The sequence below is a fragment of the Hemitrygon akajei genome, chromosome 9 (assembly GCF_048418815.1).
Source record: "Hemitrygon akajei chromosome 9, sHemAka1.3, whole genome shotgun sequence".
Classification (NCBI taxonomy): Eukaryota; Metazoa; Chordata; class Chondrichthyes; order Myliobatiformes; family Dasyatidae; genus Hemitrygon; species Hemitrygon akajei.
The window spans coordinates 96531464-96548073 of NC_133132.1; the positions used below are offsets into that span (position 1 = coordinate 96531464).

The following is a 16610-nucleotide window of genomic DNA, read 5'->3' on the forward strand; positions in this document are numbered from 1 at the left end:
CGGATGCAGCGTGTAGTGTAAATGTCCGTGATGGCTGGAAGAGAGACCCCGATGATCTTCTCAGCTGACTTCACTATCCACTGCAGGGTCTTGCGATCCGAGATGGTGCAATTTCCGAACCAGGTAGTGATGCAGCTGCTCAGGATGCTCTCAATACAACCCCTGTAGAATGTGATGAGGATGGGGTTACTAAGGTTATTAAGTGGTTTTCATGCTGCATCACATCTGATATTCAGGAGATCTTTTTTTTGTCATCCTCTGACATTTTACAGCAAGATACCTAAACTTGTAGAGTAACTGTCACCTGGAATTAACACCCACAGTGAAAATTCCTCCATCCCTCTGATCTAGCATTAGACACCAAATAATTTGGTTCTTTTAGATATTTGCATTGCTTAAACACTAATATTATATTAATGAGATCAGGAGTTTTGAATACATTCTACGCCAGGTCAAACAGATGTGATTTCATGAGTTTTGCTGTTCAATTGCATATTATTTAATGTTGGCTCCTAACAGCTGCTGGTTTATAAATTTAAAAAGAAAAACTGTAATCCAGTCCCTCTAGAGGTCACTGTTACAATATTTTGGCTCAATAAAAACTAACTGTTAAACATAATAAGATTTACCGGGTAGTTCTGCTTTTCTTTCAGGATCACCCAACAACTTGTAGATTCATCTAAGCAAATTAACTTAGGAGCAGGGTATTGATTACATATTGTTGGAGTGCATTTTGTTTGGAAGTTCAATGCAGAAATACAATTATTTTTTCTCTATGAAATATTTAAGGATCTTAAAAGCACAGAGGAGAATGGAAATGATAATAGTTCCAATGTTATCTGGAAAAACAGAAAACATAACCATTGCCATGTTTAGTTTATGACTAAGCAACACATGTTACCATGGGGATTTTCAATCTGCACTCTTTAAAAGTAATTATATTGTTGGATTCACCAAAGCAAACGTGGAATAGCCCTTAAATATGCCAATGTAGGGCCTCTCCTTTGAGAAACGCCTCCTCAATGCTGCGCGTGAGACTGTTGGCAAATGGAGGTTTGCCAGACCCACATGGAACAATGTGAGAATGAATCAAGCTTGTGCCAGGAGACTTTAACATTATTCTGTACCTCCAATTTAAAGATTCCAGTTGGTAGAAAATCTGCCATCAGTTCCTCTAGGAAAAGGTAAGCTATTGATTAAGGAGTATTCTGTTAAGCATTTCATTGTTATTCACTTCTATATCATGAATTGTGTGTAACTAATATAAGTTCATAAAAAGGTGAAACATAAGAAAGAATTTAGCAGATTTTCTGACTGAGCATGCATTGAAAACGTAAGTGCTGAGATATGGGTAGCATATTGGTTACTTTACTGGATAAAGTAATCCAGGTAGTTGAGCTGGAGACATGCTTGAACACTGTGGTGGTAGCTGGGCAATTTAAATGTAACTTGTTAAAGGGTGGATTAAAAGCCATTATCAGGTACGTGTAACCATGACATATCTTTTTAGAAAGGAAGTATTCTGTGCTTAAATGGTATTGCTTATTAGAAACTCCACCGTTGAGTCTTGACTACACTGGCATTTGGCCTAAGATGTAATTAAAGTGGCTAAACCAGTAACATTCGTACTTTATGGATGACTGCAAAATTTAATACTTTCACAAAGAAATGCAGTTCTTAACTCAAAATACCTGATAATGCATTAAAATTTTTTGAAGTATTTCTAGTACTTGCTCTACATTTGAAATTAGAATGGTATATACTTTTACAATGTGTGTAGATTATAGCTGGCTCTCAAAGATAGAGGTTTAAATTGATTATTCATTACTAGTAATAGTAATACATCAAAACATCTTGAAAGCAGTAGTTGTGAAAATGATTTAACTGTGGTTATGCTGTAGTTATGTTTAACTAATAGACATGATTTGTTTCAGCAGGTTTATTAACTTAAGTGTATTGTTAAACATTTAATCATAGTAAATGAATTTTGTTACAGACCAGGAAGTTATTTTAAGTTCAAATTAACTCATGGCCTGAATCTGGAAATGACTGTTAATGATTGGAAACATTTGGGAATTTTGGTTAGTTGCAATGCAAAGATATTTCAATTACTGCTGTAAAGTAACTTCATTGTAAACTGGTCAGACAGAAAATACCAATGATATGTCAAGCTTGCAGAAATCTTTTGAATGTGTTATGAAGTTAAATCATTGTTCTGAAGTGCAAATTGCAGAGCACCTAATGTGGAAAAGAAAGATCTACAGGTGATTTAAATGTAATATATTTGGTGACTAAGTGATTTTCAAAAATGTTGTCACTAATTTCTTCATAATTATTAACTAACATTACCTTAAAACACATTTTAAATGTATAAGCAGTGAATTTCTCAGAATATCAAACCATTGTGTATCATTTGTATTTCATTAGATTTTGTTCATTTGGAATGGTTAACCCTTACTTATATGCTGGAAATTTGAACTTCAATATATGTAGTTTTATGTGCTGAAATTTATTGTTTTATTTTTAAGTATTGGAGGAAAATACATCTTAGCATTTACAGTGATAACTTAATAGGAAATGTATCTGAAGATTCCAAAGAATCCTTTTCTCAAACTTGTTTGTGGTGAAATTAGATTTATAAACAACTGGTTGCAATTTGCATTGCTGTGAAATTAACTTAAGCATCTCCAACCATTGCAAAGTGACTCAATAAGAATACTGTATCATCTATTTTTTTTATTTTAGTTATTTAGAGATACAGCGTGGAATAGGTCCTTCCAGCCCTTTGAGCCACACTGCCCAACTACCCCTTACAATCCCGATTTATCACCAATCTAACCATGGGACAATTTACAATAACCAATTAACCTATCCAGTGTGACTTTGGACTGTGGGAGGAAATTGGAGAACCCAGAGAAACCCACGCATTCCATGGGGAGAGAATACACAGGAGAATGGGATTGAACTCAGGACTCCGACAGCCTAAGCTGTAATAGCACCACACTAATCGCTATGCTACTGTAGCACATAAATGTTTGTCATGATTTACTTACCATTGTAGCTTTTAATCTATTTTTCCAATTACTTTTACAAATAACATAGAACACTACAGCACAGAAACAGGCCCATCAGCATATATAGTCTGTGTCAAACTTTTATCTGGCCTAGTCCCATTGGCTTGCGCCCCTCCTGTCCATGTATTTATCCAAACTTCTCTTAAATATTGAGAATCGAACCCACATCCACTACTTCCCTCTGGCAGCTCGTAGATAAGGGCTCATCTGGGATTTTAACCCGGGACCTCTCACACCCTGAGAAGAAAACATACCTCTAGACCAACAAGCCAATCACTTCTAGCCTTTAAGGATAGTAACAACATCTGCTGTTAACAGGAATTTATTTATCATTAGAGGAAAGCTAAGTTCATGTTCTGGAAGATGATTGGTGCTTTCCTTAATTTGCATGCAATGCTTAATATTGTTAACTATCAAGAGAAATCTGTGTTAGAGCAAGCCCTGTGGATGGGCTGGACATCAGTTCTTGGAAGTTAGTCTCAGGAACAATATAGTGGGTGGTAATGCGGAAGCAAAAAAATCTGGTGTTTTTATTTCCAAAGCAGAACACACGCATAAGGTCAGTTCATTAAAATAATAAAGCAAATTAATAGCATGTGCTGAAAATCTGAAATAGAACCAGGAACTACTTGAAATACACAGAAAGAAGTGATGGAAGGAGAAACAAAATAATGCTTCAGGCATATAACTTTTAATCAGAACTGGGAAAAGTTAGAGATTTGTTTAAACAAAATTATATTGCATAAGAAGGAAGGAGGAATGGAAAGAACAAAAAAAGGTTTTGCAAAAGTGTAGAGCTCAGAAAGGCTGAATGACACAAGTTAAGATAGCCACCTTAAAGAGGTCATTGAGTAACAAAAGTATTATTGGAGGAAGATGTAAATAAGAGATCAATTTATTGAATGATGGTTTGAGGGGGCAAGTAATCCATTAGTGCCCCTTTTTTTGGTTTTAGGTGTTGAGCTGGATTTTGAGAACAAAGGTCTACACTAAGAGCAACTGTGCTTTAATTGCATGAAATAATAGGGAACATTGTTCAAAGTTTTTTCAGTAACTACAAACTAGGAACTAAGCCATCTGGCAATGTCCAATAAATGTTAACAATCTACAATAACCACATTCTCATAACAAAGATAAAGTTAGAAAACTATGTTCTAGGTAAGAGCTTTATGCCTAAAACCCAACTGAGATTACAGTAGTGATCATTACATGATAATTGTACAAATGAAAGGAAAAGACGACTGAAATGACTGAAATTAACACAGGGATAGAGTGGGTGGTGGTGGTGGTGGGAAGATGCATTTACTACTCCAACAGGCTAGTATCATACCTTGCTACAATAGTGAAACAGTCAACTGTTTTGCCATTGTTTAACTTGGTCTAAGAATTTTGATATTATATACATTATATGTTATATTTCCTCTATGTTAATATTCAAAATGTAAAGTTATTTATAATTTTATGATTAGATTTCCTAAATGAAAGTTCTACTCCCATGATCCTATGAGTTGTTATTCCAATTCCTTTTGCCCAAAAATGTTCAAATATTGTTTTAGAATATTTTACACTGAAAATGAATGAATCGGCAGATTGGCCATATCAGCATTAATGTTCTTCTTTTCACAAATGCTACTTAACCTGCATGCTCACAGCATTTTTGGTTAACTTCAGACTTTTTAAATTATCAGTTATTTTCTTTTTACACCATTATCCCTGTGGCTAAAAATGTGACATGTTACTGTTGCCCTGTAAGTGAAAAAGATCCAGTTACAGTATGTTTTGGAACCAACATGTTGATCTACTTTCAGGCTTAAATGTACATTAATTCTGCTGTAAACTGTGCCAAAACAAATATAAATATTGGAAGATATATATCTATATATATATATATGTATATATATATATATAATCTTCCAATAGAATTGGTTTTGGCAATGAGGAAAGATTTGAGCAGAAGCACAGATGGACCATAAAACATAGGAGCAGACTTAGACGATTTGGCTCATCAAATCTCCTCTACCATTTGATCATAGCTGATTTTTTTTCCCTCTCAACCCCATTCTCATGCCTTCTCTCTTTGAAGTCCTTGCTAATCAAGAACCTATCAACCTTTACTTTAAGTAAATGGTGAGGCTGTGCGAGGTTTAAAAAGAGCTCAGAGTCTTTCTGAACTTTTCAGTGGGCTGCAATCGTTGTGATCTTTTAGGCACAATAAAAAGATGTAAAATAAAATAAACTAAAATAAAAGAGTGTAAGCGGAGTCGCCATTGTGGGAGTGGGCTTTGGCTCAATAAGCTTGGTTGAGAACAGGCGCAGGCTAGAACTTAAGGTTGAGATGTTAGAGTTATAACAAGTGTAGGCAGGATGGTAGTTCAGGCAGTGAAATGTTCCTCATGTGAGATGTGGGATATCAGGGTATCTGGCAGTCTACCAGATGACTACATCTGCAGGAAGTGCACCCAGCTCCTGACTGACAAGGTGAAGTAAATGAAGCTGGAGTTGGATGTACTCAGGGCTATCCAGGAGGCTGAAAACCTCATAGATGAGACTTTTACTGAAGATTCACACCCAGAAATCAGGCTTCAGATGGTAGATGCGTGACCATCAGAAGAAGTAAAGGGACTAAGCAATCAGTGCAGGGTTTCCTTATGGAATTCTCCACAGTATCAAGTATTCCGCTTTGGGTGGGGAACGATTTATCAGGCTACAATAGTAGCCAAGCCAATGGCTAGGATCCAGGATGTCTCAGAACAGCAGTTGAAGATTCTCAAGAGGGAATGTGAGCCACCAGAGGTTGTGGTCCAATGACATAGGTAGAAAGGGGGAAGAGGTCCTGTGTACTGAGTGTATGCAGTTAGGAAAGAGACTGAAGAGCAGGACCTCCAAGGCAGTAATCTCTGGATTACTCCCAGTACCTCATGTAATACCAGAGCAGGAAAAATATGATAGTACAGATGAATGAGTGGCTGCGGGAGGTAGGATTTCATATTTTCTTTATCGTTGAGATCTCTTATGGGGGAGGTACGACAATTATACCTGAACCTGAGTGGAACATATATCTTTGCAGACAGGTTTGCTAGAACTGTTGGGGAAAGGTTAAAATAATTCGGCAGGGGGATGGAAACTAGAGTGATAGGGCATCTGGTAAACAAGTTGATGCAGTGTGTAGAGAGGCTGTGAGGAAGGACTGGTAGATGATAGGGCAAAATTGCAGTCAGTGGGATGAGGTGACATTTTAAATGGGAGCAAAATCAAAAACAGGGATAAATACAGGACTGAAGGTGATGTATTTGAATGTACACAGTATACAGAATAAGTAGATAATTTGGTACCGCAGTTAGAGATTGGTAAGTATGACATTGTGGGGTTCAATGAGTCGTGGATAAAAGAAGATCAGAGTTGGGAGCTTAACATCCAAGAATATGCCTTGTATTGAAAGGACAGGCAAGTAAGCAGAGAAGGTGGGGTGGCTTTATTAGTAAAAAATGAAATCAAATCCTGAGAAAGAGGTGACATAGAATCAGAAGATGTAGAATCCTTGTAGGTAAAGTTAAGAAACTGCAAGGGTAAAAAGACCCTGATGGGAGTTATATACAGGCCCCCAAACAATAGCCAGAATGTGGGATAAAAATTACAATGGGAGATAGAAAAAACATGTAAAAAGGCTATGATAGTTATGGGCAATTTTAATGAGCAGGTAGATTGGGAAAATCAAGTTGGATCAGGATCCCTAGAGAGGGAATTTTTAGAATGCCAATGAAATGGCTTTTTAGAGCAGCTTGTGTTTCAGCCCACTAGAGGAAAGGCAATTCTGGATTGGGCATTTTGTAATGAACCAGATTTGATTAGGGAACTTAAGGTAAAGTAAACCTTAAGAGAGAGTGATCCTAATATGATAGAATTCACCCTGCAGTTTGAGGGGGAGAAGATAAATTCAGATGTATCAGTATTACAGTAGAGTAAAGGGAATTACAGAGGCAGGGGAGAGGAGCTCACCAAAGCTGATTTGGAAGGGGATTCTTTCAGGGATGATGACAGAACAGCAATGGCAGGGGGCAATTCAGAAGGCACAGGATAGATATTTCCCAAAGATGAAGTATTCTAAAGGGAGGATGGGGTGATTATGGCTGACAAGAGAAGTCAAAGACAGTATAAAAATAAAAGAGAGCGCGTATAATATAGCAAAATGTAAACTATGTTGGAGTGGCACAGTGTTAGAGTGGGGATTTTGAGGCTTTAGCTCTTCAAAGCTTCAGCCAGAAGAGGCTTAAGTGAGAGAAAGCACAAAAGCTGTAGACCTCCAGGGTTGTGATCTCAGGATTGATACCCATGCTATGTACTACTGTGGCCAGAAATAGAAAGATCATACATTTTAATACATGCCTAAAGAGTTGGTGTAGGAGGGGGAGCATCAGATTTTTGAATCATTGGGCTCTCTTTCAGTTAAGGTGAGACCTATATAGAAGAGACAGTTTGTACCTGAACTGGAGGGGGACTTATATCCTAGCAGGAAGTTTTGCTGGTGCAACACGGGAGTGGGGGGCACTTAAACTAGAGTTGCAGGGAGATGAGAACCAAAGTGCCAGAAGAGATAATAGGGAGATTGTGGAGACAGGTGTTGTTAAGACCTTAGACAAAGTCAGGAATCAAAAGGTTGAGCATGTTGTGACTAATGTCTTGAGCTGCGTATATTTCAATGCAACAAGTATTGTAAGTATTGTAGGAAAGGCAGATGAACTCAGGGCATCAATCAACACCTGGAATTATGATATTGTAGTCATTAGTGGGACTTGGTTGCATGAGGGGCAGGACTGGCTGCTCAATATTCTGGGGGTCTGCAGTTTTAGATGTGACAGAGCGGGAGAGATTATAGGGAAAGGTGTGGCGTTTTTAGAGAAAATGTCAGGTCAATGTTCAGTCAGGACAAACTGGAGAACTCGTCTAGTGAGGTTTTATGGGTGGCACTGAGGAATAAAAAAGGTATAACCATATTAATGGGGCTATATTATGGACCACCCAACAGTCCACGGGATTTAGAGGAGCAAGTTTGTAGAGAGATTACAGACTGTTGCAAGAAACGTAAGGTTGTTAGAGTAGGTGATTCTAATTTCATACCCATTGAGTGGGGCTCCCATACTATAAAAGGACTATGGAATAGAGATTGTCAAATGTGTTTGGGAAAGTATCCTTAAACAGTACATAGCGTCCTAAGGAGAGAGTGTGTGATACTTGATCTGATATTAGGGAATGAGACAGAGCAGGTGACAAAAGTTTGTGCAGGGGAACACTTTACATCTAGTGATCATAATGCCATTAGTTTCAAAGTAAATATGGAAAAAGATAGGTCTGGTCCATGGATTGAGATTCTAAATTGGAGAAAGGCCAATTTTGATTATATTAGAAAGGATCGGGCAAGTGTGGATTGGGACAGGTTGTTTTCTAGCAAAGGTGTACTTGGTAAGTGTGACACCTTCCAAAGAAAAATTTTGAGAGTGAAAAGGCTTGTACGTGCCTGTCAGAATAAAAGGTAAAGAAATCAGGTGTAGGGAAGCTTGATTTTCAAGAAAGATTGAAACTGTGGTTAAGGAAAACAGGAGGTGCATAGCAGACATAGGCAGGTAGGAAGAAATTAGATGCTTTTTGAGTACAAGAAACGCAAGAAAGCACTTAAGAAAGAAATCAGGAGAACTAAAAGAAGGCATGAGGTTATTCTAGCAGACAAGGTGAAGGAGAATCCTAAAGAATTCTACTGATATGTTAAAAGCAAAAGGATTGCAAGGGACAAAATTGGTCCTCTGGACCATCAGAATGGCAGTCTATGCATGGAGCCAAAAGAAATGGAGGAGATCTTGAATGGATTTTTTGCATTTCTCTTTACTCATGAGATGAGTACAGTCTACAGAAATGAGTCAAAGCAGCAGTGAGGTCATGGACCCTATGCAGATTACAGAGGAGGATGTTTTTTTATTGTCTTGAGGCAAATTAGGGTGGATAAATCCCCAGGACCTGACAAGGTGTTCCCTCATACGCTATGGGATGCAAGTGCAGAAATTTCAAGGGCCCCTGCAGGGATATTTAAACCATCCTTTGCGACAGGTGAGGTGAGATTGGTCAAGTAGGTTCAGTTGCTCGGCATTCATGTAAATTGGTTGAGACACTGGTTTTGTGGGAGAAGCGAGCAAGTGGAAGTAGATGGTTGGCTCTGTGACTGGAGGTCTGTGACTAGTGGAGTGTGACTAGAAGGATTGGTGCTGGGTCCGTTGTTGTTTGTCATCTATATCAATGATCTGAATGATATTGTGGTTAACTGGGTCAGCAAAATTAGCAGATGACACCAATATTGGGGGTCATTAAAGCACACTATGTTGTTTTCTTAAGGTACCACAATGATGGTGGTCTTCTTAAAGTAAGTGGGCACCTCAGATTGAAGCAGGGAAAGATTAAAGGTATTTGCAAATATCTCCATCAGCTGATCTGTTCAAGATCGAAAGACACAGCCAAGGACACCATCAGGGTCAGATCCTTTCTGCAGGTTTACTCTCCAGAAACTGATTTTACATTTGCAACCATTCAGGTGCACTTGAGGCTGTTGTGATGGGTGGTGACATGCTGAACACCTTCTATTCAAAATGTGTGTAGAATGCATTAAGCTCATCATGAAGGGATGTGCTGCTGTTGGTGATACAGCCTAACTTCATTTTGTATCTCATTATAGCATGTAAATCCTGACACAACTGACAGGAACATGATGCATTAGGCTCTTAATATCACACTTTTAAAAGCCTCACACTTGTCAAAGCTCTATCATGGGTATTCGCATCTGTAATATTCAAGACTTCTTCAAGGAGTGATGCCTCAGAAAAGTGGCTTCTATCATCAAGGATCCCCACCTCTTCTCATTGTTACCATCAGAAAGGAGATACAGAAGCTTGAAGACACTCAGTGATTCAGGAACAGCTTCTTCCCCTCTGCCATTCAATTTCTAAATGGACATTGAATCCATGTGCACAACCTCACTACTTTTTAAAAATTTCTGTACTTGCACTACTTATCTTATTTTAACTACAGTATTTAATATATATACATACTTACTGTAATTCAGTTTTTTCCTATATTTATCATGTATTGCATTGTATTGCCATAAGGTTAACATATTTCACGACATATGCTGGTTTTATTAAACCTGATTCTGATTTGTTCTTTTCCCTTTAAACAGGTTTACTCATTTGACCTCTGACAGCTGCTGCCTAATTTCCCTAAAATTAGCCATGTTCCAATTTAGGACCCTAATGTAGAACATAGAAATCTACAGCCCTTCGACCCACAATGTTGTGCCGACCATGTAACCTACTCTAAAGACTGCCTAGAATTTCCCTAGCACATAGCCCTCTATTTTTCTAAGCTCCATGTACCTATCTAAGAGGCTCTCCAAAGACCTTATTGTATCTGCTTCCATCACTGCCGCCGGCAGTGCATTCCACGCACCAACCTCTGTGTGATAACCTTACCCCTGACATCCTCTTCGTACCTACTCCCAAGCACCTTAAAACTATGCCACCTCGTGTTAGCCATTTCAGCCCTGGGAAAAAGCCTCTGGTTATCCACACGATCAATGCCCCTCATCATCTTATACACCTCTATCAGGTCACCTCTCATCCTCCGTCACTTCAAGGAGAAAAGGCCAAGTACACTCAACCTGTTCTCATAATGTACATCCTCCAATTCAGGCAATATACTTGTAAATCTCCTCTGCACTGTCTCTAGTATCCACATCCTTCCTGTAGTGAGGTGATCAGAACAGAACACAGTACTTAAGTGGGGTCTGACCAAGGTCTTATATAGCTGTAACATTACCTCATGGCTCTTGAACTCAATCCCATGGTTGATGAATGCCAACACACCATACACCGTCTTAACAACACTGTCAACCTGTGCAGCAGCTTTGAGTGTCCTATTGACACAGACCCCAAGATCTCTCAGATCCTCCACACTGCCAAGAGTCTTACCATTTATATTGCATTCTGTCTTCAAATTGGACCTTCCAAAATCAGTCACTTCACACTGTAAGTCCTTCTGCCACTTCTCAGCCCAGTTCTGCATCCTATCAATGTCCCACTGTAATCTCTGACAATCCTCCAGACTATCCACAACACCCCCAACCTTTGTATTATCAGCAAACTTACTAACCTACCCTTCTACTTCTTCATCCAGGTCATTTATTGCAAACCTGTGGATGTGTCCTATCATCTGCCATCATAACCCTAAAACCGGAACCAAAGTGCTCCCTGACTATTTCTGTTAGGGAATTGTCATTTGTTTGCACTGTTTGTTATCTCTTTTCTTTGCACTGGTGGGAGTCAAAGCAATGACTACCAAATATACTTAAGACTAATATAGTATCTGAGGGTACACTGTGAAAACACTTATTTTCCTGAATTAGGATTAGCATGCAGTTTTGTACTTTGCTGTTCACGGCCACACAAGCTTCTTTGGGATTTAATGCTAAACTCCTTAATATGGTAAGTAGTATGCTTTTGTCACATTTGAGTTAATAATCGTTAATTCTATGGTCTGATTTAAGAGAGATCTGGAGGTATTTAACTGACACAAGATATTCTGCAGGTGCTAGAAATCTTGAGCAATACACACAAAATGCAGGAAGATCTCAGCAGGTCAAGGAAGCAACAATTGAGGGAAAGATACAGTTTATATTTCGGGCCAAAAGCTTTCATCAGGACTTAGTGCTATACTTTACAATTTTGTGCTGTGGAATTCCCAATATCTTATTGTATTATTGCCATAGGGGTAGTGGGAAATCAGATGAAAAGAGCCCTGTGTAAAATTAGTATCTTAATCTACTCTCAAGTAAATCCTGTTGTACATCTGCAGATGCACAATCATTTTTAAAGATAAACTGGGGCTGGATTAAAATGGAATTGCTTTTTACAATCAGGACAGTACTCTAGGTTATTTTTAGATTTTGATTAATAATTAAATTGATGAGAACTATCATCAAAGAAAACTGGCTCAAATAAATTTATTAGATTTGACTAAGTGATTTTTCATCTGTTCTGAGTTGCTTTACGAGAAATATTTGTTCATATTTTCTTCACTGATGAAAAATTTCCTGTCAGAATAATTACAGGATTTACAAGTAGTATTCAACAAAGATTCATTCCAGTTTTTGAATGTCTTCCAACTCCACTGACAAAGCTCAGAGGAGGATGAGAATTCCAAACATTTTTATTTTCATTCTTGAAGGAATATGTATGATGCTATTTCATGTAAATATAATGCTTAGCTCTTGCCATTTTTTTATTTTCAGTTTTTGATGTGTACATGGACATTGAATATAAAAAACCATGAATCCTATCCTGCAAGGTTTTTTGTTTCTGCTGCTGCAAGAAGTCAGTACAGCTATGGAAGATGACGTACGATCCAGTAAGAAACCAATACTTTGTTTTTAATTTTGAATTTATTGTGGCATTTAGCAGCTCGTCAGGTTGATGAGTGACCCAGCCAAACAGTGAAACATCTTACTGTTTTATGTCTCACCGTACACATGGGGTGTAATTTGGGGTAAATTTATGTAATGGGGGTAAATTTACTCTATGTAATTTAAATAGGACTTTGCAAACTATTTTGAGACAGGCACCAGTAACCTGACACCATTAAGATGATTTCTAACTGGGTCTCCTAAAAGCCCCTTTCTCTCTTCTTCCCATAGGAATTTCAGGTGCCCCCAATCTAAACTCTCAAATTTTGTCAGCCATAAATTTCTGCCGGCCCTCACCCCAATACACTGATTTACTGACCAGGCTCATCTCACTGTTTCAAACGATATGCCAACCCAAACACTGATAGGTACCTCCACCAAAACCATTAACAATCCTTTTCTCACAATTGTTCCTTACTCTAAGAAACCATGCCTCCTGTCGTACCTCATGATCACCAATTGCACTAAGCGACAATCAAAATTAAAGCTCAACCGTAAACCTCATGGCCATCCTCAATATGACTGCCAATCTCACAGCTCAATTACTAGTTGTCAGAAACGAGCCACGCTCCCGAATAATGGCTTCAAGACAAATTCAAGGAAACAAAGTTTATTAACAGTTCTGCAGAGCTGGGCCCCCTCAGAGAAGGGAACCCTGAACCTTACAGGGCAGCAGGTTTTATCCTTCTTCCTTACCCCTCCTCCTCCCTGACTCGGGAGGTACATAGTCTTATCCCATTCCATATTTGGAGTTGTTTTTTTACACGTTTCTGTAAAACAATAGTCCATATCTCAGGACTTCAATGATTCCACAAACAGTTAATTTTGTCAAGGCTTCTGCATTCATAATTAGATCACACTTGTTTACAGACTTTAACCCAGACATAATTAAATCACATTTGTCCCTAAACATAATTAAATCACAGTTGTCCCTAGACATAATTAAATCACATTTGTCCTTTGACTTTAACCCGGACCTGTCAGAAACGCACATCTTAATTTTGAATCTTACACTAATCTTATACTCTATTGTCACTTGCTAATTTAGAAATCAAACTTTAAAAAAACATAGTATATCCTGGACCTCATGTTACTGAATTACACACCAGCCAATCTATTAACAAAATATTCCTTGGCCAGCTGTAAGCAACTGACTAACTTAATTTTAGAAGTGTCAGTCAGTATCTGGGCAGATCTATTTTATAGAAAAATCTACTGTGGATATCGAAAATCTGAACTAAGAGCAAAAAACAGTGAAAGTACAACAAATAAATCAGTATCTTGAAAGAGAAATTAGGTTATTATTTTAGGTATGAACCCATCATCAAAGCAAAAATATTTGGAAGGGTGTCCAAGTTTTCTTCTCTTCAACATTAAATTTAAAGCAGTTACTTTATCATATTTGCAGCCTGGGTAAACTGGCCATTAGGTATCAGAATAAATAACAATATTGCCTTTTTCATCTTTGTGACCAGCCAAAAATAAAGAAAATAACAGAATAAATGTACTCTAAGGTCTACTTTTGTCCAGTTGAGCAGAAAATTCTGTTAGAAATGTATAATTTTCCAGTATGTGTTTATATACATGCCAAGGAACAATATATTAATATTTTTGTTGACCATCTCAATCAAATTCTTAAGATTCATAGGCCCACTGGAAAACATTATAATTTAGTATAGAGAATCTGACATACAGTATTCTATTCTGTGACTTCACAAGAGTTAAACAGTGAAAAAGAACATTAATTAAATCAAGCAGCACTTAGTTGTTATGCACATTGAGAGAGGCCATATTTATAGGAATATTGCAGAAAAAATTTTGCTACACTTTGGGCCTCATTGCCTAATTGCAACGTGTACAGAAAAATTCTATTATAGTAAAGGAAATGCATCTAATTACCTCACTTAATCTTCATATTAACAATAAAATGGAAGGAAACTCGTAAAATTCCTTTCTGTTGACCCTCCCTTCCTAAATTGTGTCCAGGTGTTAACATAATCATAGGTAGAACAACAGAATAGGTAAGCTAGTATTCTTTATATTCATGACCTTGATGCAAATAAAATTGCCTTGAAGTTCTTGACAATTGGTCACCTTGCCACAATCAATTTAACAAAATGCAGTACTGTAGAAGCTTTTTTTTAAGAGTGTGTAGTGATAGAAAATCAAGAGAAATTAGTGATTGGTGTTTTTTTCAGATACTAATTACATAGAACAGAGAAGACTTTACACTATGGCTGTTCGGAATAGCTACTCTGTTGTGTTTGTTCTGATAAATTTCCTTCACCCACAGCACTCTAATTCTGTAATTTCTCTTACAGAAATTTAACTAATTTTCCCTAACTAAAACAAGAGATTCTTTAAATGTTGGAAATCTAAAGCAAATCACAGAAAATGCTGGGAGAGGATAGCATATGAGAGAATTTGGCAGCAGTGCGAGGGGATGTGGGAAGTGCATTATGATATTCTACCAGGCATTAGGAAGGATCTGACAGCAGATCAATGTGGAATGGAGGTGTTGTAAGGTTGCACTCCTAAGGTTTCCAGCCAGCTAACTTGCTAGAAGCTTGCAAGTCATGAAGTGTCTCAGCCTGGTAGCTTATCCCTCTCCATAAATGCTGACTGCTTGCTGAGTTCCTTGTGCACTTTGTATATACTTAATTTATTCTCAAATTCCCTGGTGCTTTTCAACTCAAGTATCCTGTACAGATGAGAGTTCCATGCTTCTCCCCATTATTTAGGTAAAGTGGTTTCCCTTGAATTTTCAATTGGATTTATTTTAGGCTCTTGTTTTTTGGTTCCTTGAGTTGGAATCTTACAGCTGGATTCTGTCCATCTCCTTTATAAAACTATTATTATTTTAAAATTTTAGTAATACTTTAACAAAGATAGATAGATAGATACTTTATTCATCCCCATGGGGAAATTCAACATTTTTTCCAATGTCCCATACACTTGTTGTAGCAAAACTAATTACATACAATACTTAACTCAGTAAAAAGAACAATGCAGCACAGGAATAAGCCCTTCAACCCATCTGTGCTGACCATGATGCTAATACCGTTTAGTTGCACATGGTCTGAATCCCTGTATTCCCTGCCTATTCATGTTCCCACTTAAATCTCCCGTGTGTGAGGGAGGACAGGCAGGTGATGGAGGAGGGATGCGCTCAGCCCGAAGTTGTAGGGGAGAAGAAAGAAAAGGATAATAAATTTGAATGCATTGCTAGGGATGAAAAGAGAGGAGGAGGTGGAGAGTATCTTAAAAGTATCTATTTTAATGCTAGGAGCATTGTAAGAAAGGTGGTTGAGCTTAAAGTGTGGATTGATACCTGGAATTATGATGTTGTAGCTATTAGTGAAACATGGTTGCAGGAAGGGTGTGATTGGCAACTAAATATTCCTGGATTTAGTTGCTTCAGGTGTGATAGAGTAGGAGGGGCCAGAGGAGGAGGTGTTGCATTGCTTGTCCGAGAAAATCTTATGGCGGTGCTTTGGAAGGATAGATTACAGAGCTCCTCTAGGGAGGCTATTTGGGTGGAATTGAGGAATGGGAAAGGTGTAGTAACACTGATAGGAGTGTATTATAGGCCACCTAATGGGGAGCGTGAGTTGGAAGAGCAAATGTGTAAGGAGATAGCAGATATTTGTAGTAAACACAAGGTGGTGATTGTGGGAGATTTTAATTTTCCACACATAGATTGGGAAGCTCATTCTGTAAAAGGGCTGGATGGTTTAGAGTTTGTGAAATGTGTGCAGGATAGCTTTTTGCAACAATACATAGAAGTACCGACTAGAGATGGGGCAGTGTTGGATCTCCTGTTAGGGAATGCGATAGGTCAGCTGACAGATGTATGTGTTGGGGAGCACTTCGGGTCCAGTGATCACAATAGCATTAGCTTCAATATAATTATGGAGAAGGACAGGACTGGACCTAGAGTTGAGATTTTTGATTGGAGAAAGGCTAACTTTGAGGAGATGCGCAGGGATTTAGAGAGAGTGGAATGGGTCAAGTTGTTTTATGGGAAGGATGTAATAGAG

General features: G+C 38.1%; 1 protein-coding gene across 1 annotated transcript in view; it reads left to right on the forward strand.

Annotated features, from left to right (window-relative positions):
* Positions 1 to 1074: 1074 nt before the first annotated feature.
* Positions 1075 to 16610, forward strand: part of LOC140732671 (collagen alpha-1(XXI) chain-like) — a 59122-nt gene continuing 43586 nt past the window's right edge. The window contains exons 1-2 of the mRNA XM_073055360.1: positions 1075 to 1184; positions 12400 to 12515. Coding sequence (XP_072911461.1) covers positions 12437 to 12515 — 79 coding nt within the window. The 5' untranslated portion in view covers positions 1075 to 1184; positions 12400 to 12436. The remainder of the gene's footprint in view (positions 1185 to 12399; positions 12516 to 16610) is intronic.